The 25,102-nt window shown below is 38.6% G+C and overlaps 1 protein-coding gene across 1 annotated transcript; it reads left to right on the forward strand.

Moving 5' to 3' along the window:
• Positions 1-106: 106 nt before the first annotated feature.
• On the forward strand, positions 107-25,102 carry TRAPPC11 (trafficking protein particle complex subunit 11). The gene is made up of 29 exons (XM_039551724.1): positions 107-518; positions 1,509-1,678; positions 2,097-2,167; positions 3,019-3,133; positions 5,485-5,584; positions 6,321-6,394; positions 6,622-6,718; positions 7,533-7,666; positions 8,005-8,152; positions 8,591-8,684; positions 10,011-10,090; positions 10,183-10,261; positions 10,356-10,410; positions 11,477-11,622; positions 12,716-12,777; positions 12,882-13,014; positions 13,607-13,737; positions 14,249-14,404; positions 14,912-15,099; positions 15,758-15,906; positions 17,451-17,572; positions 18,247-18,366; positions 18,728-18,793; positions 18,895-19,051; positions 20,639-20,747; positions 20,996-21,087; positions 21,993-22,126; positions 22,499-22,666; positions 24,129-25,102. Exons 1-29 carry the CDS (start codon positions 312-314, stop codon positions 24,171-24,173), a joined length of 3,402 nt encoding a protein of 1,133 aa, XP_039407658.1. The 5' UTR covers positions 107-311; the 3' UTR covers positions 24,174-25,102.

Here is a 25,102-nt window from a genome sequence, read left to right on the forward strand (position 1 = left end):
GCAGTGACGTCTCCGCGCGGGCGCTCCTGACTGGCCCGAGGGGTGCAGCGGAGGCGCCGATTGGTCGCTGCCGCTGCCCCTCTGACGCTGCCCGGCGCTCGCTTCCTGAGGCGGCGGCCCGCCCGCGCCGCCTCCCGTGACCCGCGGCCGCTCCCAGCTGGCGCTTCCCGGCGCTTCCTGGCTCCATCCCGCCGCAGTGAGCGGCGCTTCGGGGAGCACGGGCCCGGGACAGTGGGGCTCTCTTGTGGCCGGCCTGGGCCGCCCTCCCGCCACCATTCTGCTGCCTCGCAGGCCGCCGTCTCGGGCGCAGGATGACCCCTCCGACTCACTGGGACTTCCCGGTGGAGCTGTGCTGCCGGCCCATGGCGTTCGTCACGCTCACCGGCCTGGACGTGGTGTACAACGCCGTGCACCGCGCTGTGTGGGACGCCTTCTGCGCCAACCGCAGAGCCGACCGCGTCCCCATCTCCTTCAAAGTGCTGCCCGGCGACCACGAGTACCCCAAGTGCAGGACGAAGGTAGCGAGCGTCGCCGGCCCCGGCTGCGCCCCGTCCTGGCGGGGTCCCAGCCCGCTGCCCCAGCAGCACGAGCCGGCGGTGGCCCCGGGAGCGGGATGCGGGACTTGGTGGCTCCCTGCGGGGAAGGGCCGTGCGCCGGTGTGCCTGGTGTGCAGCCGGCTGGCACCGCGCTCTGCCGGACCCGGGCTGCCTCTTCCCCCGATGCTGGAGGGGAAGTGTGGGAGCTTCAAGTCAGGGAGACTGTGAGGGCGAAGGGGAAGCCGAGGGCGTTGTGATGGAGCGCTGTGAGTGCGTAGGAAACCAGGGTGCCCCAGCTGATGAACCAGAAACAGAGAAAGCCCGTATGGTTTATTTTTTAAAGTACTTGCTACTCTTCTACGTAGCATTAAGGCTCCTTGTAAAATTTGAGCTTTAATGAAACCCAGAGTTTAATTTTGGAGAAACTAGATACTTGATTTGAGTGTATTCTGAAAAAAACCCAACCTAACCTATAACGCTTTTTAAACAAAATGTTTCACTTTAACTAAGTGAAACACAGCAGAAGGAAAATCTCTGCTATTCTCTCTGCTTTGCAATGACAAGCTAGGAAACAATGTCAATGAGATTAACTATTGGAAAACTACATAATTCCATGATGCTGGCAAAGGCAAATAATCTAAACTGGTGTGCCCTTGTTCTGAGACCACTGTTTTCAATCGAGCCTAGTATTTCACGGCAGTGTATGAGATATGCTCCTGAACTTGACCCTTTTCTCCAGTCTTCTGGAATCTGTTGTTCTTTGCTGTTGATATCTCAGATATCAGGTCCTGACGCCTGAGCTATTGAGGGATATGGCTTAATAGGAAGCAAAGGCTTGAGGGGAACAATGTTACAGGAAAGATGACAAACATATTCTTAAGTGACAAGAATGTAGAGGCAATTCACTTTCTTCCGCTATAAATGTTTGTAAATGGATTTTGTAGCTTGCTTCAATATCCTCAATATTTTCAGAGGACATCCTATGAGTGGTATATTCCAAAAGGAATCCTGAAGACTGGTTGGATGAACAAACACCTGAATTTGGTTCCAGCACTTGTGGTGGTATTCTATGAACTAGACTGGGATGAGCCGCAGTGGAAGGAAAAACAGTTGGAGTGTGCTACTCGAGTTGAAATTGTCAGGTAGATTTTTTTCACTTGGTTTGTAATATACTGCAAGCTAATATAAGTGTGAATTGTAAAATCTGTTTGCATTCTAGAACATATAATTTTTTTTTCTTAAACACAAATTAAGGGGAACTTGAACTTTGCTTTTTAATGTACAACTCACAGTAAAAAACTTTTTTAATGGTTTATTTGTAAAAATTACTTAAGTAAAAACAGCCCCTGAAATTTTACTTGCTAAACTCAGCACAATTGTTCTGTCCCAAAAGAGAGAAGACAGCATTCTCTGAATGATGGAGCATGTTGTTGTGTTTGGCCTTTACACCTATGTAGCATTCTTCCAGTGCTTCTATCTAGACTGAAATCTTATTTTATTCTGGTTATTCAGAAATAAGAAGTGAAGCCTTGACACTGTGCTATGTTGTCTTTATTTTAGGCAAAGTTTGCAGGGAAGAAATACCAAAGTTGCTGTGGTTTTGATTCAGAAAAAGACACCATTGCCCCCAGGTACTTGACAACTCTATGCACAGTTGTGGAGTTCTCATATTTCAGAAGGCTCGGTGGACTGAGCTGACTGGTTTGTCACATTATCTGTGGTTCTTCATTTGATGTCATCTACATTTATTAAATGCACTGTGACTGTAGGAAGGTGTAAGGATAGAGAGAGCATTCAGGGCAGTTGACCCTAAACATTTGATACTTTTATCCCTGACTTCTCCCTCTTAAGTCCAAGTGCATTTTTTGATACACAGGATCAAAGATGGTTTGTATAGTAATACCTGCCTTCTTGTAAGCAAGTTGCATTTTAAACATTGCTTGAGATCAGGAAAACCAGTGAAAGCATTGAGAACTTAGAGGGAAGGGTATTTGGTACCTACAGAGGTTTTTCATCTTAACTTGGTTTTAATCAGTAAAATTTTGGAGCTATGTGGAGCTGTGAAATGTGATACACTTTAACCTTACATTTCTGTAGAGCTACTGTGTGCTTTCTAGTGTCTGGCAAACCATTTTTTGTTTTTTACTCTACCTGCTGTATGTGTTTGTTTCTTCTGGACGCTATTGTATTTCACAAGACACAGGATACTTAATTCTGTGACAGATGAAAAACTTACATCATGCTTGTAGTTTTTTGCTAAAAACTGATAGAAAATTTCTGCAATGTGTTCTGCTGGATGAAGGATGGAGTACTCTGAAAGAAGTAGGAAAGAATGTGCTCTTGGTTTTATCTTTATGATTTTCAATACTGTTTAGATCTTTAGGTCTACCTAAGGTTCATAACCTGACGTTTAAGCTTTTAGAGCTAGTTTGACATGGCAGCACCACATACCACTTACTTGCGCTTTCCTTGACTTCACTAGGGGAAGATGTTATTGCATCAGAGAGGGCAGCAGCTTTATGTAATGCTTGTGACCTTTCTGGAAAATCACTCTTTGTACTTCCACACACTGATCATCTTGTTGGCTATATTATAAGGTGAGTGTAAACCCCTGTCTTGCTCTCTTTGCTGACCATGGGCTGGCTTACACGACACCAGTCCTGCTGGCACCAGATGGTGCACACTTGTCTCAAAGGGGAAGAGGGATCTCTGCACAAGAGTTAGCAGAGCTCACTGAAGGGGCTTTAAATTAGACTTAAAGTGGGAAAAGGATAAAACCAGTTTCACTAAAGATAAGCCTGGGATCGGCATGCCAGTGTTGGACTATAGGTGTGCTAGCGAGGGCCTTCATTCTGCTGGCTCAGTGGAGGTAGTGGATGGAAATGCATGCAGTGCTGTGTCCAGTTCTGGGCACCTCAGTGCGAAAAAGACATTGAGATGCTGGAGTGTGTCTAGAGGAGGGCAATAGAGCTGGTGAAGGGTCTGGAGCAAAAGCTTTATGAGGAGCAGCTGAGAGAGCTGGAGTGTTTAGCCTAGAGAAGAGGCTCAGGGAAGACTTTATTGTTCTCTACAACTACCTGAAAGGAGGCTATAGTGAAGTACAGGTTGATCTCTTCCCCAGGGCTTCCCTTCAAGCCGTAGGATGAGAAGAAATGGCTTAAGTTGCATCAGGGGAGATTTAGATTGGATATCAGGAAAATTTTCGCCTTCACAAAGGGGTTATCAAGCATTGTTACAGGCTGCCTAGGGAAGTGGTTGAGCCACCATTCCTGAAGGTGTTTTTAAAAGACATGTAGATACTGTGCTCAGGGAGAGTAGGATGGTTTAGTGGTGGACTTCGCAACAGGTTTACAGTTGCATTTGATGGTCTTAAAGATCTTTTCCAATCTAAACAGTTCCATGATTCTAACAGAGGTGTTGAGAGAGGTTGTAGGTTGAGATGACTGCTATGTGGCACACTCATTGTAGACCAGCTGTGAGTGTTTTACCTGTTTGCTGGAATTCTTTAGGTTATTCTGATGAATTCCACACAATTTTGTTCCTCTGTGAGGTTGAGTAATGACAGTCAGAGATGCTGCTTTTAAAGAAATATGATTAGATATCCTAAGATGTTCCCTTTCTTGAGTCAGGTAGAGGTAAAGTGGGCTTTTCTACTTCTGCAGTGGTTTTGGCCCTGCTGGTTCTAAACGATTTTCCTTACAAATGTGTTCCTAGGTTTAACTCTTAGCAGGGTTTTGGTTTTTCCCTCCCCTCCACTTCATGATCTTGTCGTTCTCTCTTTCTATATATACTAAGTGGCATCTATCTGGTTGCAAATATTATGTCTTTGTCATTTTATACATTTCTTGTGCCTTCTGTTTTCATATTTACAGGAACTACAACTTCAGATAAATTAGGAAGGCCTTTCAAAAACAGATTGAGGAAAACTAGACAGTCTTGTGTAGATCTAAAAAGAAGGGCTCAAACTAAGGCAAATCGTGGTTTACTATAATAAGTTTTTATTTTTCCATATATTCTCAGGGAGAGTAGGGGTCACAGTCTGAGAGGCGAATTCTTCTTTCACCTTCATATTTATGTATGAACAGTATAATTCTCAACATTAATTGATGCTGTTATTGAATCCATGCTGCTCACAAACTGCCACTGGAATCGATCAAAATTAAGTAACCGTTACTTCTAGCTTTTCTTATTTTTTTCAGTGCTAAATTGAGAATATAACAACAGAACTGGTACTTCAGCCTTTGTTTCCTGCATGTGTCAGTGCTGTTGCATGTATTCCTCTCCTGGATTTGGATCTTGTTCTAGTTGATTTTACTCCTTACAGCTTGATCATACAGCATATGCTCTTTAGATCCTCATATATTGCATTTGGTGTTCTTGTCCTCTTTGTGTTCTCCTCCTGTGAGTTGCCTTGGGCTGTTTCTCTTGCAGACAAGTTCCACTGTTACCTCTGCAGCTGATGTAGCTGTTGATGTTTGGACAGAATGATGAAACCTAGTCTGTACCCTCATAATTTTATTTACTGCTGTTTTTTCCTTCCCACTCCTTCTCCCACAGTCCAGCAAATAAGATGCTGTTCAGACATATCCTGTGACCCTCAGCAAGGTTTGCTTGTTTTGACTTAGGGCCATCTCTCCACTTTCTACTGCCTTGCAAAAATCAGAATAGCTTATCGTCAGACTATCTTAAATACTGGAGTTCATTGTATGAGAAGTTAGTATATAAAGCTCTCAAACTTACTTGTTGTTCTTCTTACTACCCCTTTTGTGAAAGGTTTTTGTCTGCAGACTTACCCTGTGTGGTGACTTAAAGAAGAGTTCAGTAATATCACAAGGTCCTTTGCCAACGCTGAAATAAACATGATTAAAAGTAACTTATTTTGAAGAACTTCAGAATTTCTTTGTATGTGGGAGAAACTTTGTGAAACTTATGAGCAACTTTGTTGCAGGTTGGAAAATGCTTTTTATGAGCATGCACAGACTTACTACTACACAGAAATAAGAAGAGTTAAATCTCATAAGGAGTTCTTGAACAAAACCACTCATCAGGTAATGTTACCCTATTTTGAAATACTGTGGAAATTATATCGCATGCTAAAACATGAAAATAAGAGTTTGTTGCTTAAAGGTTTTTATTCCCCCCTTCCAATTTGAGGTGTTCTTTCTTAATATAGGAAGTAAATCTGGTTTTATTTTCTGCAGTTTAAGCTTTTATTTTGGTTGGGTTTTTTCTTACATTTGTCTTCCTCACATCTTCCTCAGAAGAGCTGCAGGCCGAAATTAAGTTCTCAAATTAAAAAAAGAAAAACTTCTCACTTATCTACATGGTTTAACCTATTTGAGTGGAGTATCTTAAGTTGTGGGATGTATTTCCCTTAGATATTTTGTACTCACAGTTGCACTTGATTTCAGTTTTTAACTTTTGCTTTTCAAATCCACTCAGACACATTATGTTCTGTTGTGATTGCCAGCTTCCCTCTCTTGGAAGCTGGAATCCAAGTGGTGAGCTCCAAACCACAATCAGCTCTGTTGGCATAGAGATTTTGAGGTGTTACAAAGCCTCTCTCTTGTGCCAGAGTAACAGGCTTTGAATAGATGAAATCTGTTGAAAGATCACTGCTGTGTCATGGTGGCAAAGAGAACTATTAGGAAACAGTTGCACAGTCAGTTTTTCAAGTCAAGTGCTGTGTTATGTAAACCTCTGAAGTTACCACCTGTATCTCTTTGTACGTAACAAGGTGTGTCTGGGTGTTTGTGAATGATGTACACTGGTTGTGTTTTGCAGCTTTTGTTTGTTAGACACCAGTTCAAAATAGCCTTCTTCAGTGAGCTGAAACAGGATACACAGAATGCCCTCAAGTAAGACTTGTGTTATCTTCCCCCATCCTCTCTACCCCAAATTACTGCTAAGCCATGAACTGTGACAGATACTTTCCTGAATGCAAAATTATTTAAACGCATACGTAAGGGGGGTAAGTTCTTCACTGGGAAGAATGCTCTGATTGGAAGACTGTTTCTCACTGTCAGCAGTCCTGTTCTAGAACTTTATTACCATGTGTGATTTAACTCTTATTATTCCTGCTTAGGAATTACAGAACTGCATATAATCTTGTGCATGAATTGAGGGCTCATGAAACAAACATGCTGGAAATCAAGACCATGGCAGGATTTATAAATTACAAGGTAACAACTGTACTTCTAGTCATTGACAACTGTTACTTAAAAGAAAAAAGTTGATGCACCTTTAACAGGGAAAGGCTGTAAAGTTCCATTTTATATTGCTTTTACAGAGATGGATTAGAAATAGTTATCATTGGAACACCAGTTATGCTCAGACTTGCAGAGACTTCTGAATTCTACACAAAAGGAGATCCTTAGCTGAAGCCTGGGATTATCTTGAAGGATTTGAGTTCATTTGAGATGCAGTCTTCTGAAAGACTAGACTCTAACTCTCACTCTGTGCAAGGAAAATGAACACCAGGGCTGCTTGTTCCTTGAATGTTTTTGTCTTCTTGCAAAGATTAGGCCAATATAGTTCAGTTGCTTCTTGATAGGAGGAAGAAAGTAACTGTCTAAGAATCAGTCCATACTTCTGTGGTATTTTGGGGGCTTTTAGGTAAAGCAAAACTATCCCACCATTTACAAGAATCTTGGAGTTGGATTCCATCGAATTCCATTTGTGGACTGCAGGCTTCAAAATAATGGTCTTTCTAGAGGCTCTGAAGATCCCTGTTATATTTGGCAGTGAGTTGTGCACTCTTCCCTTGATGTCTTGGGGAAGAAGGGGATGATCAATAGTATTAGATGAAGTAGAGCACCACATTGTTTCAGGTGTAGTACATTATGGTTTATATCTACTTTTCTCTCTCTGTTTTTTATGTAATTTTTGCTCTTCAGAAATATGTAAAATAAGTAGGGGGAGGGTGTGTGGGGGGGTCGAGTGCTAATCCTTAGCAGCCTAACAGTGGCTTTTCATCTTATTTTTATTTTTTCCTAGATCTGTCGCCTCTGTTTTCAACATAATACTCCACTGGATGCTATTGCACAGTTCAGGAAGCATATTGACCTATGCAAGAAAAAAATAGGAAGTGCAGAACTGGCTTTTGAGCATGCAGCTTGGATGTCTAAACAGTATGTTTTTGCTTAGTAGTGTCTTAGATAAGCAGTGAACTTCAAAAAGTTTACTTTATACAAAGTATAAAGTAAATATACAAATACACAAGTTCTTAGTTCTCTAAGTGATACACAAGAACATAAAATACACTGTTGTTCTGTTTTGCATCAATCATTAACTACTTTTCTCTTTGAGTGAACAGAATATGACACAAATGCAGCCATAGAACTTAGACGCAAAAGTTCAGAGAAGTATAATCTGTCTTAAGAGTAACCAGAACTTTTAATTGTAGGGTACCTTTCGGTTCAAATTGCTGTTCTGTACATAATATTGGTTATGAATGTTTTTTTAACAGGTTTCAGGCTTTTGGTGACTTGTTTGATGAAGCAATTAAGCTGGGATTGACAGCCATTCAAACTCAGAATCCAGGTTTCTATTACCAGCAGGCAGCCTACTATGCACAGGAACGGAAACAGCTAGCAAGTATGCTTTGTAACCATGATGTAAGTTGGGAGGGGAAAAATGCTTGGTAATTAACCAGATAGTGAATTAGCTAATGTAGTCTTAAATGGAAGTGAGACAATCTGGAATATGTGTAAATGAAATCCATTTCATTTCAAAGGGTATGTGTCTTTGTGATGCTTGTTAACATTACCTGTATTTGTTATCTATGGAAAAAGTTGCCCCAGAACAAATGCATTTATTACAACTAATTCTGACATGTTTTTAAATTTTTTTTGTATACTTTCTACATCTCTGGATGCTGGAAAACTCACTTTGTTTTTCCAGTATATTTATATATGCACTGTATCTGGTGGCTTACAGGAAACAGAGAAACAAGAGCATTAGTATATGGGGGGTATTGTCTTGGTATTTTTCTGGCACCTACCTGGCAGAAGATGAAACATGAACCCTTTTAATTACTGTATTTGAATTTACAGTCCTCTGTGACATATCCCAGTCCAGACCCCCTGGAAACGCAAACTGGAGTGCTTGACTTCTATGGGCAAAGAGCATGGCGGCAAGGAATATTAAGTATGTTTCTGTGTCTTGCATCTGTGGAGTTTGCACAAACTTATTTAGCTGCTTATCCTGCCAGCTGACTTAGTGGGCATCAGCACATAATCCCTGTTCCACTGAGATGGATGCAGGGCTGAGACCTCACTCTCCTGTTAGCTGGTGGTATGACTTGAACAGGTGTTAGTTGGAAGCACAGGAAATGTGCTTGATCTCTAGAATAAGTAGAAAAAGGAACCTCAGGTTTTACAGGTCTTCAGCAAAGTTGCATAGGTGTACAGCAGCTCTGCTGCTGCTTTGTTTCTATTGCTGCCTAAGCTACCTGTAGTCACCGTGATGCAGGAATCTCTGACTGCAGTGAAATGTGATCCTGGAAAGAGAAGTCAGGGAACTGGATGCAGCAAAAATAATGATGTTTGTGAACACAATTGTTATAAATTGATCCTGCCATCCATGCTGTATCTTGTCAACTGCACATGGCAGCTTGGGACTGGGGTTTTTGTTGTTCTTCTGGAAAGGTTTTTTTGGTTTTGAAATGGATTGAGAGGATGCAATGACTGGATTTTAGTCTAAGAAAGGAATTTGATTTTCCTGTTCAGGAGGATGTTTCCTCAGAATTTCAGACTCGGCATTGTAACAGCTTTGAACTATATATGAATGTATATACAGTTTTGAGATCTTCATTGTTGTCTGTGGTTTTACTTCCCTTTCTCCCTTTCCATTTGGTCTTCTATATTCTCTGCATATTCTCTGGGCTTTACCACTTTATCGCTGCCCTCTTTTAAAGGTTTTATTTCATTTACTGTCGATACAGTACTGTCTAACCTCTTTCATCTTGCAGTCTTACTGTTCTAGAATTACTTAGAATCTACTGGTGAGGTTAAACAGTTTAAGATGAAGAGAAACTTTACGTGTCAATATATTAAAGTTTGGGGGTTTTTTTTATTCCAGCAAGAGTTTGTGGTCTTTTAAAGCCCTATACAGTTCTTAATACATTGGATTTCTCTATTGCTATAGAAATATAAGCTTGAATCCATACTTGAGATCAGATTGGAAAAGGGCTAATTTGTCTTGACATACGCACTTTAAACGTTAATAGATGCAATATAAGGACTAGGTGGTTTTACTGTAATTTGCTGATTTTGGGTAGATTCTTTTAAACAGAGGGAAAGATAGTTCTGTTCTAGAATTTCCCTTCTAGGGAGATATATCTGCCTGTGAGGTAAAAGAATGTATGAGTGTGTTTGAGTTGAAGCTTGCATTGCATATGCTCACAGTATAAATAGTTCCCTTTGGGTCTGGACAGAATTCCAGTTTCATGGATTTTTTCATTGTCTGATGCAGGCTTTGATCTTTCTGATCCTGAAAAGGAGAAGATGGGGATTTTATCCCTACAGCTAAAAGAGAAAAATGTCCTTCATTCGGTAAGTTTTATTCTTAAAAAAAAAATCTGTTTTTTTAACACGACCCTGATGTTTGCATATATAATGATATCAGTAATGGTTTTATCTGCTAGGAGCTAATAATCACTTTGTTGAGTAATGCTGTCGCACAGTTCAAGAAATACAAATGTCCAAGAATGAAAAGTCATTTGAGTGAGTATAGATAATCAGATGCATTTTTTAAATTAGATTTTGCAAAGGCTTTCAGTAATGATCTGTGTTGTTGGTTTGTTTTTTTTTTTATCAGTGGTTCAAATGGGAGAAGAATATTACTACGCTAAAGATTATGTCAAAGCTTTGAAGTGAGTATCTTTCATGACTGCTTCTTTTACATGCTATCTTCTCACTAAGACCCCGTGACTGCGATGGAATAATGTTGGAAGCTCGTGTAAGATGCTCCTTGTATCTGGCTGTGATTGAAGCACAAGCTATTGTGCACAAGCTATTGAGTCTATGAACCCCACTTATATTAAAGAAAGCAAAACAGATGAGTCAGTTATTAGAGCATAAAAAGTTCCTGCTCTGAGCTGTTGTGGGAGTTTGCCATATTGGGCAAATATTATCTATTTCTAGCTCACTGATTGAGTGCTGTCTGTGTGTCTCTCCTGTTTGAAGTAGAAGAGATGTATTTACTGTGGTTAGTAGCTGACTGCACTTTACATGGAAGAGAAGAGAGGCTGCAATAAGCAGGTCAATTTGTTTCAAGCCTGATTGTTCTATGAACAAGCATTTTTTATGTTAGGTAGATTTTTCTGAGGTAGGCAGAAATCTTTGTCTTAAATAGTTGAGAAGGGTTAAAAAAAAATCACTTCTCTGCTTTGCTAGTAACAGCGGTCAGTATTAGGAATGTGTTAAGGTGTGTGGTTTTGCCCGATAATGATTGATGCATGTGTTGTGGATGTTTGTAACTCTTGAAGGGAGTAGGGGATAGGAAGTTGGAGAGAAAAGAAACATCTTGGCTTAAGGAACATTAAATTTCTTCAGTTTGGAAGGGGGTTTGGTTTGTTTTTCTAAATACTTAATGCATATTCAATAGTAAGGTGTATTTTTAATGCAATACTGGACGAAGGCACTTCTGTCCAGTTGCTGTTTTGCTAGTTCTTTATGTGAAGACAGATGAGTTTTCTTGTTGTTCTCTTGTGAAAATTTTTCTAGCTCAAACTAGAAAATTCAGGGAATAAATGTTTCTTTATCATAGTTTCATGCTGTTTGCAACAAATCATTGCCATGTATGAATAGTAGACTTAACTTTAATCTAGCACTTGTATTAGTGAAGATGAATTTTGTCTTAATGATACCAAATAAATGCAAGCCTCTAAAAATATTGGTGAGCATAACTTGTTTTCTCTCAACTTTGCTGTGTTGCAGGCTCTTGGATTATGTTATGTGTGAATATCGCAGCGAAGGATGGTGGACACTCCTCACTTCCATATTGACAACAGCACTCAAATGTTCATATCTGATGGCCCAGCTGAAAGATTATATAACCTATTCTTTAGAGCTACTGGGTAGAGGTATTCTTTTAAAAAATACACTCGGCCTATACAGAAAAATTTAAGTACATGTATTTTGAAATATGACAAATCATTGTCAGACACAGTGCTTACAATGCTTCAAATTATTTGACTACAAAGTAACTGTGTACTTGTGCTGGATTTTTACTACTTTCTGCAGTACACTGGAGTTGAGTTTTCTTTCTCTTCTACTATAAAATTCCTTGCATTCAAATAGATTCTGTCAGGATATCTGAGACACAGTTTCATTTGAGACTGTTCAAATAATGTAACAGGAACTTCCTGAACTTTGGGATGGGAAAGAACTGTAGTATAGCTAAAAGAGAAAAGCATTTTTTTTCTAATAACAAGGCTAACATGATTTTTCTGGACTTTAATGTCCCAAATATGCTTCTCCCAGACTTTTTATAGAACTCCGCTGATGAAATATGCGTGTGGGATGTTTTAGGGAAAAAACGTGGCATAGGATGGCTCCACAGTAACAGTGCAAGCACTCTGGTCCATGTAATGCCTGCTCCTTGACATGGCAGAAATAATCCTTTTGGGCGCTAAATTGCTAATATACCACTATTACAGCTGGTGTGGTAAAAATGGGTTTGCATCTTCTTATAGCTAACCAGGCTACTCTGCTTTGTATTGAAGAGTAACAAATGGTGCAAAGCCATCTTTCTTCAAGAAAAGAATGCTTATTTTAAAGAGTCCTTGTTTCTTCCTGTCACCATCTGTAGTTGTTTTTTCTAGTAGTATCTGAGCTGGCCTCTTTGCATGTTCCAGACTTTTCTATGCTTTCTTTTGTTTTTAAATATAAACAATAAGACGCTATAAGCATTATCTTCTGGGGCTTTGCTCCAATAAATCACAAAATGGTTGTCTAACCAAGAAATATTTCCCTTGGTTCTAGCGAAAGTAAGAGGAAACATTTAAAATGGGAATGTACTTCATTACTGGTTAGACGGATGTCAGAATTTTTTTCCCAGGAATGTGATATGTGAAAGATGCAATCTGAAGGAAAGATTTATTGTTAAATTAAAAAAAAAAAAAAGTAGAGACCCTTGCTTCTGTCTTGTAATCTTTATTTTGTTCTGTTTATTAGCATCTACTCTTAAAGAAGATCAGAAATCTCGAATAGAAAAAAATCTCATAAAAGTTCTAATGGTAAATGGCAGAACTCCTACTATTCCCTTTTAAACAGTCCTAAGAGTGGTCAGTGTCTGGTACCCTTCTTTTATTGTTCTCTGTAATCTTTTGCCTGCATACAGAATGAAAGCCCTGATCCTGAACCTGATTGTGACACTGCTGCTGTGAAAGCATCACAGAAATTGTGGGCTGACCGTGTTTCCTTGGCAGGCAGTAATATTTTTACAATAGAAGTCCAAGATTTTATACCATTTGGTAAGTAAGAAAGCAAATTTACACCAGATGATAAATTTGGATGTAGTTATACCTTGAAAATGACTAATTAGGATGAAAATACGAAGGGTGTATTAAAGCCAGCAACAGTGCTCCAGCATTGCTCTGTTCCTTGTCTAAATCTACAGGATAAGAAATAATGAGAGAAGTCAGTGATCTCTTATCCCTGATATGGATTACTAAGGAATTCTCTGCTTTTTGAAAGACTTCTGACATTCTGGTGTTCTTTGAAGTAGGACTCTGAGGAAAGAGGGCAGAATGTTTGCAAATACTCACTATTGAAAAGAGGGCATGAGTGACATTTGAGTGTACAGGACTGTCTGCTTTCTGCTGGATATCTGCATCTCCTCTCTTCTGCGAAGGTTTTAGCCAAGTGCTGAAAAGTGCCTTTCTGTGACAGTGTTAGTAGCCAAATTTGTCCCACTTGCAAAAGAGAGTTCTGAGAGTATACACAGCCCAATTCTTGCCACAATTATTTCAGGAGTGTGCTTCTGGAATTTAATGTTATAGTTTATGTTTAACACCTACTTCTTGTTTCTCTTTCTTTTTTTTTTTTTCCTTTTTTAAATTCCAGTACAGTGCAAAGCAAAATTTCTTGCTCCTAGTTTTCATGTTGATGTTCCTGTGCAGTTTGATGTATACTTGAGAGCTGATTGTCCTCATCCTATCAGGTTCTCTAAGCTCTGCATCAGTTTCAATAATCAGGTACCTATGTTCTAACTATATCTGACCTAGTGATAGAAACTGATAATAAGAATGGAATAACATTTTAGTGTTTTTAAACATTTAAAAAAATCAATTTTTTTTCCAAAAAACTACGTTAATACTTAAGCTGAAAGGTATTTGGTTTTTTTTATGTATTATCTATCACTTTTGATGAGTACATTGATACTGGAATAAGACTCTGAAATGTGGTCTGATCAGTTCGTCTGTTGTATCTGTTTTTTTCTGTGAAGCTTGCTAAAGTTTCAGAAGGATCATTTTAATGTCTTATTTCTTGAGATTCATGAAGTTACATTAGTATAAAGGATATCTTGTGTCAGAGAATTGCACTGTAATTACTTGCTGGTCTAACTTTGGTATTGTGAAAAGTAGGAAGAACCCATAAAATTTGATCCAGTAACACAGAGCCTTAATATTTGCTATATTGCCATTACTCTCTAAAGATGTCTTCAGTCTGAATGTATCAACTTTTTTCACCACTCCTCCATTGTAGGATTACAACCAATACTGTGTTGTAGAAGAAGCCTATCAGAAAAGTGATATTCTAGAACAGTCATCACAAGGAACAATGTGCTTAGTGCCTGGCAAAACAAGAAAGTTCTCTTTCAAATTTGTTGCAAAAACTGAAGATGTAGGAAAGAAGATTGAGGTTTGTCCATTTGTTTTGTACCCTTCTAACTGTTACATACCATGAACTCAAACTCCAGTGTGCCTCTAATCTGGCACCAGTTAAAAAGTCGCTGCAGTTCCGAATGTGTGAATTCTTGAAAGTGAGTATCAAGAGTGAGTGAAAGTATTGACAATGACAAAACACAAAGAAAATCACAAAAACTGAAGAATTGTTTCAAGAATTTTTTTAAACTTTAAAAAAAAATATATATGCAATACTTAAAAAAAAATAAGTGAGAGGTGGTATAGCACTATGGGAGGGTAGGAAATTGCAACCTATTACACTGCTTGCACCTGAACATGAATACCTTTTCCACTGCTGTTTCATTAAATGAAATCCTGGGGTGGTGAGGTCCTCAGTCTCCAAGCTGTCAGAAGCTTTTTGATGGTACATGTATTTATGATGTTTGTGTACATTGGAAAACTATCTTCCTACAATAGGTGGTCAGAAGACTCACCAGTTGGTGTTTAAATTTGTGTCTCTCAGATCACTTCTGTGGATTTGATCCTGGGGAGTGAATCTGGCCGCTGTGTGATTCTGAACTGGCGAGGAGGAGGGGGAGATGCTGCCTCATCTCAAGAAGCCTTGCAGGCAGCACGGTCCTTCAAGCGGAGACCTAAGCTTCCAGATAATGAAGTGCACTGGGACACTTTGTCTATTCAGGCAAGCACTATGTGAGTAACAAGTTGGAAGTACGTATATGATGTATCATTGTGAGTCTCCTGTGAAGCCCTGATCACTCTGCTTAAGAAAATAGAAGTCTTGTTTGGACTTCTTCATACGAGCCTTTTAATATGTCTTTGCTTAACTGGGGATAAGATAGACACTATTCAGTTCTTTAGGACTCTTGAGGCTCCAGATAGCTAGAAGCACAGAAAAAGCTTGCACTGATCTCTGAGCATACCAAGTAATGTTTAGTTCTCCGCCTCACCTAACTTTGCCAGGCAGGCTTTTCCCAGATTTTTTGCAATTTAGGAGGTGTTACTGTTCTCTTACGAAAGCCATCACACAAGAATCCCCAAGAAACTTAATTTGTATTGAACTTATTAATAATGAAAAGAATGAAATTTGATTGTGGTTGATGCAGGTCCTTTTTTTCTTTCCTTACAGAACATCTGAACCATTCATGCTTATTACTGGGGTTCCAAACTGGTCTTTTTTTATCAAGTTGTTCCCATCATGTTGTTTTTCAGGAGTCTCACATCTCTTAGTTTAATAGGCCACCAATTGTGGGAACTCTCTTAAACAATAGGATGTTTTAGCCTCCTTTAAACTAGGCTTAATAGCATGCTGTTTAAGAAACATACAATAACTGAGTCTTTTCTCTTAAAGGATTATTTCTAGAGTGCCGAACATTTCTGTTCAGCTCCGTCATGAACCCCCTGCCCTGACAAATGAAATGTATTGTTTGATTGTGACAGTCCAGTCACATGAGGAGACAGTGGCCAAAGATGTCAAGCTTACAGCAGGTTTAAAGCCAGGTATTTGGGGTTATTTTCTTTTAATCCAGCAGTCTCATAATTGTCTCCTTGTTCTGGATGCAATGCAGAGAAATATAGTAAACTGTTTTCCCACAGTAACTAAAAGCCAAACCAAAATGAAAGTTGGGAATGATGAAATACCAGTGGTAAGAACAACAGCTAACAAACTGGTTCAGTTATGATTATTTTAGCCACTGGTTGTCTGTGGTGCTTACATGGATATTTTCAGAATCTAAATCTTTTCAAGTTTGAAAGTAAATGTGGAAGCTTTTGTATTCCTTTCTAACTTTTTATTCAATTTGCTTGTAACTGAAATTTTTTTTACCCAAAGAAAGATAATTTTCTTGCTGAGCTGAAAGCACTAGACACTGCTAGATAAATGTTTTTTAAGTATAGACTTAGTGGGTTTTCTCTCACCCACCCTGCTTTTTTTGTTTTCCCTGCCCTGGACAACATGGTTTGGTTTTTAAATCACTTGAAATTTGGGGAGCAATGGAGCACTGAGGCAGTATTTCTTAGACTGCAAAGGAAAAAAATGCAGATATTGTATGTCTAAGTCCTAGCTATCTGTATGTAGATACTGCTGACTGTTTCCAGCATGTGAAGCCCAAATGTTATACTCAGTACACCTCTTTGTAGCAATTGTTCTAAAAGATAAAAATATTTTTAAGCCACTAGCATATAGGATGCTATATGTTCTGTATATTCTGAAGTAGAACCACATTTCTATACAGTTGTATGGTTCATTAAAGTCAGTTCTTGAAACTTGTTTAATTGGATGTTTGGACTTGGCTCCTTAAGCAGTGTTTAATAGACAGTCTTTGTTTTCCTTAGTTTTTTTTTTCCTTCCTCAATCTTAACTCTTTACCATGGGATATGCAAGGTCATTGTGGGCTTGCTGATTGCATTACAAGAACAATTGAAATCTGACATTTCAGTTATAGGGAGGGTGATGTATTTTCCACAGTTGCAACTCTTTGGCAAGGTGTGGCTTGTTTTGCTTTGAAAATTATCCCATGTAATTGCAGTAATGCCATTATTCTAGTTGAGCTCTGACCGAAGAATGGTGTCATTTAACATGTATACATTTCTTTTTATGTATGTTCAACACTGACTTGAAAGAAAAGTTTTAAAAATATATGAAATCATTAAACCGTGCTCTTGAAAACAAAAGAATCGTGGAACAGTGAAACTTCCTTTCTACTTCATTATAGAGTACCAAGAAAAACTTGATCACATAATCCTGTTGCATTGCATAGATGGTAGGGAACATCTAGATATGATGTCTGATTTTTGAGATTTTTTTTCCTGGCCCAAAGAGATGAAACAATAAACTTGCAAGGGTGTAAACGGTTCAACTTAGATTTGACAACACCTTAAAATTTTTTATCTTCTGCTGGCACTTTTGAAAGATTCTCTCAATGAAATGAACTGTGTTAATTCCTCACGCATTGCTTTTTGAGATTGTTTATTCTTTTTAGTTATTGTTTTCATGCTTTAGTGATGTAAGCCTGTGTGGATATGAACACTGTTTTTAATCCTAGGGCAAGATGCCAACCTGACTCAGAAAACTCAGGTGACTCTTCACGGAACAGACACATGTGATGACTCTTTTCCTGCACTGCTTCCTGATATCCCTGTAGGAGACTTGCAACCAGGGGAAAAGGTCAAGGCTTAAAACCTTACTTCTATATCATACTTAAGAAAACAGGGACCAACTAATAAAAGACTCTCTTTGATAGACTTCAGTTTACTTTTGGATTTCTGAATGAATAAATTAAATACTTACGGCATATTTTACCTACTGTTTACATGTAGTTTAGTATTCCTTTAATGAGATCAACTTTAGGACTAAATTGGAGAATAAGATATGTTCTGGGATTGATAATACAGCTGGGAGATATGAAATAAGGAGGCTAATTTCAACTGCTGATGAAATGCACTGCTAAATGGACAGTAGATAATAGTCAGCAAGTGTGATTCAAGATGGTAGAGGATCAAATATGCAGGCTTTGCACTAATCTGAAGTTCTGACTAGTAAATTAGAAGTCGCTTATGTCATATATTACACAATTATGGTTCTTTTTTTGTATTGTTAAGTAACAGACAAGCATCTGGAGCAAGCAAATCCAGTGAAGCAGCTGGAGTTGTGCTGCTATGGTTAAAATCATTCACTGCATGATCCAGATCATACATTGTAGGAGATTCATTATTGTCAAAATAATGCCCAGTCAGCTGTTGTCCTGTTGGACCAAGTCAGATGATTAACAACTTTTGGACAGCTCTAGGCCTAATTAACGTAGTTTAGATATAGCTCATACAGTCTCCTTTATTTTGCAGCTGGAGAAACCAATATACATCCGTTGTGGAACAGTTGGTGCAAGAATGTTTCTGTTTTACATTTCTTACTTAATCAACACTGTTGTTGAGGGGAAGGAAATCCTCTGCAGGTGTCACCGGGTAGGTTTTAAAGATGAACCATTTGCATTTTATGCAGATGAATTTGTGAAACACAAGAGATACTCTAAAATCTGTAATTTCTAGTATCTTAAAAACCTTGCCCGAAGATAGAATAAATACTAAATCAGCAGTATGGCAGCCCTTATTAGCATGAGCAGTTCCATAATTACTAGCAAAAGAAAAGTTTTCTGTATCAGTCTGTAAATATCTTTAAAAATATGTCCTTCCCTGGGGAGGATTTGGTTAAAATAATGGTTAAAAGTAACTTTACATTAGTAATCTTTGACATCAAGAGCATGGTCTTAAGCTGAATATAACTTTTTTTCCTCTCTTCTTGCCATCCCTTTTGTTACCTCTACAGGATGAAACTGTAACCATAGACACAGTATTTCCTTTTGATGTTGCTGTCAAATTTGTCTCCACAAAGGTACGTGTTTGAAAAGTTGTTCATGTTTTGGAATCACAGCACTTTGGAGTCACACTCTGTTTAGTTAGAAATAGTCAGAGCCTGTGTGTGTGTCTTGACAGCTGGAGCACTTGGACAGAGTATTTGCAGATATACCATTTTTACTGATGACGGACATCCTGAGTGCCTCTCCTTGGCCTCTCACTATTGTAACAAGCCAGTTACAGCTGTCAGCTTCCATGACCCCAGTAGATCAACTGGAATCTTACGTGGAGAATGGTAAGTTTTCTTAGAGTGTGTTCTCTATCAGTAGGATACTTTTTGTATAAATTGGGAGTAATAAAGGGGAACATTTTAAATAGTGTTTGTTTATTGAACTGTAAATAGAAGACAGCTGCTTAATACTTTAGTTGCTTGCCAGAATACAACTTGGACAGCAGCATGCTTTAAAATGTAGTTCTGCTTCACTAGGTCAACTAAATAGACTTGAATGATGGTTGGTAAACAAAAGTCTAAATGTAACAAACATAACGGAAAGCACCTGAAGTACTTTTGAAATGCAACTTCTTAGATATCCACATGAAAAGATACTCAATATTTCCAATGTTTCTGGGCTATATATATACCTTCTGTAATGCAAACACTTTACCATGAGAGAGAGGCAGTATGCAAAGGCCAGTGATCCATGTCCATGATTGCAGTCACAAAACTGAAAAATGTGAAGGGTAGGTTATAAAGAACAACCAGTAGTAAGCATCTTTCTTTTAATATTACCACAATTTAGTAACTTATTACTTATATTTTAAAAATTTATCTTGAAGATCTCAGCCATTAAAACTGCATCCATTAAAGAAGTGTGTTAGCTTTAAAGTTAAATAAATGGAATACTTAATAGTAGAGCTGATCCAAAATGTTCCAATGAAACATTGTCTTTGCATTTGTGGGCTCAGAGATGTGAATTATGTGTTCTATCAAAACTTTGGATCCAATGAGGTATTCTGGGTGGCTGCCTGACTGTGGGGCAGCTGTCCACTTGTGTAATCAAGGACTTGCAAGGCTCTTGTTCCTCTGTAGATTCAAGGGTTGCCTGGAAAAAAGCAATTCTTTCCCAGGTTCTTTAGTCTTCAAACTCTGATATTTCATCTTCAGCTTGTGCTTCATGGCTTCTGATTGATGCTCCTAAAGAGCTAAGTGCCAGGACATGTGAACCCTGTAGGTATTGACCATTCAGCTGTCCATCTTTTGGTCAATGTGTTTTTTTTTTTTTAATATGAATGATAAATTTTGAAAGACTGGAACCTATTTTCTTAGCACTCTTTTAAAATCACTCTCTACGTGAAAGGGTACTTTTTTTTTTTAGTTCATTTGAGTGGAGCAAAAAGAAAAGAAGAAAAAGTGAAAACTCAGTTTCACTGAAAAGCCAGTAGGTTTTTCTTGTGTTCCTTCTCTTCCCCAGCTCTCATCCATTTGAGAGGGAGAGGGAATGTGTCCATGTTCATTTTAAGTTTCAAGCATCAGAAACATCTTATGCTGATGTCTTGGAATTTGCTGTAGAAGTGTAGAATTTGAATTGGCATTATTTTGCTTTTTGTGTGTGTTTATGAGCTCTAAATTTGCAATGACTCATTCTATGTGTACATTATGATGCCGTTCAGAAAGTAAAGTGACATATATTTGTATGTGTTACCCTTTCATGTATTGGAATACTTCACAATCTATTGGATTTATACATTATGTTGATATACTTTGCAAAGATCTTCAAAGGCCTCTCTGGCTGAACACTTGTGTTTGTGTCATATTGCATTTCTAGACTTGGTGGCTTAGGCTGTTATTATGCTTTTATTTTAAACAAAATCTTGCTGATAGTTGTTTTACAGACAGGTGAGAGTGCCAGTGAGTGCTTTTGCCTTCGATGTCCTCCAGTTACTAATGCTAGTGGAGTGGCAACTGGATGTTATGTAATTTCCTGGAAGAGGTAAGCATCTCTTGGCCTTGATAAGGAGAGGAAGTAAGCTGGTTTTTTTTTAGGCATGAGAGTGAGTTGTTGGTTGTGGGGTTTTTTGCGAGTGGGGAGGAGTGCAAAAAACCAAAAAAACAGTTTTGTGTTTTCCTGTAACAAGCACTGTCTAGACTTTGGACCTACTAATTACTTCTTAGTTTGTATACTTGATACTTTATACAGTATAATATTCAACATGGTCTGCATTTGACTTTTTCCTGCAGAAGTTCACCTGTGGAAAGTGTACCTGTTGTAAACACAGTCATCACTCTACCACACGTGATTGTAGAGAGCATTCCCCTCCATGTTAATGCAGGTAATATTAATTTGGCAGCATACATTTCCCAATTAGAATTTTTAGGACTGCCAAAATTTTTACGGACCCCAGAGCTTCCATTTACCGTAGCGAAATACAGAAAAGTGGTGCTGAATATTATGGAGCTAGAGAAAGAAAGCATACCATCACTTAGACTGCCTCAAGGCTTGCTCTTCTTTCCCCACTTGAAGGGAAGAGGAGATAGGTAGTTACACAAATGTGTTCTCCTAAAAGCTGTCAGTGGAGCTGACATAATACTCAGCCTGTGTTACGTGGCAGCACAGCAGCTGGAGTTACCTCTGTTGATGCTGCCTTCCCGGCAGGTTTCTCTAGATGCCTATGGCAACAATTGTTCCATCCACCCACATGCTGGGTGCATCCCAGGAAGAAACAGACTGGAGAGTTGGAGATGTTTGTTGGCAGGTGAATTGTTTCTCTTCTAGCACTTCACCTGCACTAGAACAGGGGGGATTGAAATGCCCACCAAACACACATAATTCCAAAGCTTTCCTTGGCTTGGTTTTATTTGTACTGAGATTCTTCCACTATCCTATCCTGCTACACTTTGAAGGAGCTTCCTGACAGTATCTGATTAGATTCTAGTAAGCTGAAAATAGTTAGCAGCAACCAAAGTGACTTCGTAGTTAGTACCATTGGGCAGTCTTAGGGCAGCTGGGAGGTTTGTAGCTAGATGTTGAAGAAGTGGTACTGAAAAACTGTAATGAAATTGCGTTCTGTTATTTAATCTGTTTCTAAAAAAAAATTGTCAGAAATGCTTTAGATGCCTAGTTCTTGTATCTTTTTTCCTTAATTTTTCACTGTTTTTTTCAATAGACTTTTTTTTTTTTTTGAGTGGAACTTGAAAATGCATTTTGTATTTGAGATTACTTATTTTCTTTCCAAAGATCTGCCATCATTTGGTCGAGTCCGAGAGTCCTTACCTGTCAGGTATCACCTGCAAAATAAGACGAATTTAGTCCAGGATGTGGAGGTGTCCGTGGAACCCAGTGATGCCTTCATGTTCTCTGGCCTTAAACAGGTACAGAATTGTCACATCCACTGATCCTGCTGGTTTATCTGGTAGTGAAGAATACATTGATTAGACTTATGCAGGTGTACAGAGAGGACAAACTCATTGTATTTAGATGTTTAAAGTATGGTAAATTCTGTCTGGAAGAATATATGGATGCAGACTCCATTTTTAAAAGGCCTAGATGGAAGCCTGACTTGGAGCTGTTTGTTATGTCGTGTATGGGTAATGTGGTGTTTCAGTGTAGAAGCAATGGTTTAACTAGAATCAGAAATTAGCTGCATTCTTTCCAGCTTCAGAAAGTAACCAGTGTATAAATAGAAAGTGAACAGGGCTTTTAGATACAGAACTTACTTACGGTTGTGGCTTCCTTTTTTTAAGATCCGACTAAGAATCCTTCCTGGCACGCAGCAGGAAATGTTATATAACTTCTATCCTCTGATGGCTGGGTATCAGCAGTTACCTTCTCTTCATGTTAACCTGATGCGGTTCCCAAACTTCACCAATCAGTTGCTCAGACGTTTCATACCGACACACATTTTTGTAAAGGTAAGGCTGTGAGGAGTGACTTGTGTTTAAATGCTCAGATTCTGGGGACAACCACCCCAGCTCTGTTCAAAGCTGAGTGTCTCTAAGCAGACTAATATGTCCAGCTTGTAACAGGGTTACTTGCTTTGAACAATCTTGTGTTGTGCATTGGTGTTGTCAGCCAAAATCTTTAGGAAGTCTCTTTCAGTGCAGCATGTATTTGGTTACCACTAAATGAATGAGCTGAATGTGCTTGTCCTGTCCCTGTTGTTCTGTTCCATGTCTCACTCTGTAAAATGAGTTTTAAGGTTGCGTCTATTTTGAGCATAGCAGAGTGAGCTAAATATAATCAAATACTTTTAATACCATAATTTGTTGCACTTCTGAAAAAAGAAGTGTTTGAGCAACCCATATGACTAAGTTCAGAGACACTGTAGCATCCCACACCTCCCTAAATAACTTCTAAAAACACGTTCTGTCAGTGAATCAGTCTAGATTTTTTTTTTTCATAAGTGGTATAACTCTGAAGACAGTTAATCATGCCATGAAAAACAGGTCTTTTGACTTTTTAAGAATCATTTAAATCCACATGCCCAAAACAGTCCTTTCTCATTCCACTGCTGCTCTCTCCAGAATATTTTGTTCATTTTTTATTCAGACTTTTAACAAGCAAGGAGCCCAAAGACTTGTTTATATGATTTGAGAGGAACTTGTTCAGACATCTGTAATCATGTTTCTAGGAAATGGGCATGGCATTATTTCAATTTTGTTTTAAGCAAAAGAGATAGGCAGAACTTACTTTTTGAGTATGCTGTCAGTCACTGGCTCTTCTAGATTGGTTGTCAAGATGTCCTCCTAAGTAAATAGAAGAGGAATTTTTCCTCAAAAGTGTGGTGTTCACAAAACTCCTGTGGACTTTCAAGCTTCAGAATTCTTTGCTTTTGCTTTGGAATTGTCAGAACCTCAGAAAACCTTATTGTAAGGATGCCTTTTCTTCTTTAAAACTTCTTCCTTGCTCTCTCCTATCTCTAGTGATGTTGCTTCAATTCCTCCAAGAAACTGTCAGTCTCATTCCTGTTTTACACATTGATAATTAACAGCTTTCTATGCTGCAGTAATGCTCAGAGCTCTGATCAGCCAGGCCTTGTGCTGTGCTGTGCAGATGTGTATGGAGAAGGCATTTAACAGGGCAGTTGAGGAGCTGAGGCCTCTACCAAGTACTCACTGGGCCAAACTGAAATTCCAGTTTGATGTCCTTTGTGCCACTACTTGAAACCTTTAGAAGTAGGATAAGCTTAATGCTATACTTGGGTACCAGAGCTACACTGACAACACAGTGTGTTGCAGAGTTAGTTTCCTAGTAGTCTGTCTTTTCTGTTTAGGTGTGGGATATTTGGTTTGGTTTTTTTGAGGGGAGTTTGTTTGGGTGGCTTGTTTTGGTTTTGTTTTTTTTTTTTAATTCTCTGTCTTTATTTTCTTAAAGCCTCAGGGTCGTCAAGCAGATGACAACTCAATTGCAGCTGCATAACTTGGAGACCTGTACCTCTGCACTTAAAGAAAATGGGATGTTGCACAGAATATGTAAAGCTCACTTTGGAAACATGGCTTTGATTAAACCATAAGAATTAAATTTTATTTTGAAATTACAACTCTTAGCAGAACTAATGTTAAAAAAAAAAGCTAGTGTTTCATAGACTTCTTTAAGGAATAAACACGTGGGGAAAGCTTGGTGCTTTATTTAATGGGAACATTCTTTTGAAGTTAATTTTGAATGTCAAACTCTTAAAAGTATTATTGAGGCATATTAAATGTCTTGAGTATTTAAGTGAAGAAATGCTAATTCATTTGACCAAAACTGAAAGATGTTTTCACAGTTAACAGTTCAAGTGCAAGGTTTGTATTTACTATTAGAGATTTACAACATTGAAAATTATCATTTTTTACAGAAGTTTGTCCTGTGCCACTTGTGTTGAAGACAGAGCAGGTTGTGCAGTAGCACCGTAAATGACAAATGGTTGCATCGTACTGTTGCAATTGAGCAGCTTACTAATCATTTAAAACCATAACTCTCAAAAGGCACTATTTCTCTTGGGTAAGCCATACATCTAATTTTGAATTCAGCAGCTAGTCTAATGAACAGAGATTCATTCATACCTGTTGGAGTATCCAACCTGGAGCTGATGGGGTTTGGGGTTATTTTTACACACACAGTTTCCAGATTAAAGACATGTCTTGATAGTCTCCTGCTGTGTGAATTTAAAAAATAGACATCCTACTGTTGTACAGCTCTGGACGAACTGGTGTTTAAAGTACAGTAAATTATGTATATATAAAAATTGCATTGTGAAAATTTGCTTTGTTTAACTTTCTAAATAATTACATTTTGATTGCTTGGGAAATACCTTATTTATTGTCAAAGTGAAGTTCTAATAAACTGCTTGTGACAGAGTACTTCTG

The sequence above is a fragment of the Corvus cornix genome, chromosome 4 (genome assembly GCF_000738735.6).
Source record: "Corvus cornix cornix isolate S_Up_H32 chromosome 4, ASM73873v5, whole genome shotgun sequence".
Classification (NCBI taxonomy): Eukaryota; Metazoa; Chordata; class Aves; order Passeriformes; family Corvidae; genus Corvus; species Corvus cornix.

Excerpts from the sequence above, each read along its gene's own strand:
- TRAPPC11 (XM_039551724.1), top strand. The coding sequence starts at position 312 with ATGACCCCTCCGACTCACTGGGACTTCCCGGTGGAGCTGTGCTGCCGG. Across the intron at positions 13,738-14,248 it reads GCATCAGTTTCAATAATCAG|GATTACAACCAATACTGTGT; the intron begins GTACCTATGTTC and ends CCTCCATTGTAG. Across the intron at positions 22,667-24,128 it reads CGACACACATTTTTGTAAAG|CCTCAGGGTCGTCAAGCAGA; the intron begins GTAAGGCTGTGA and ends ATTTTCTTAAAG.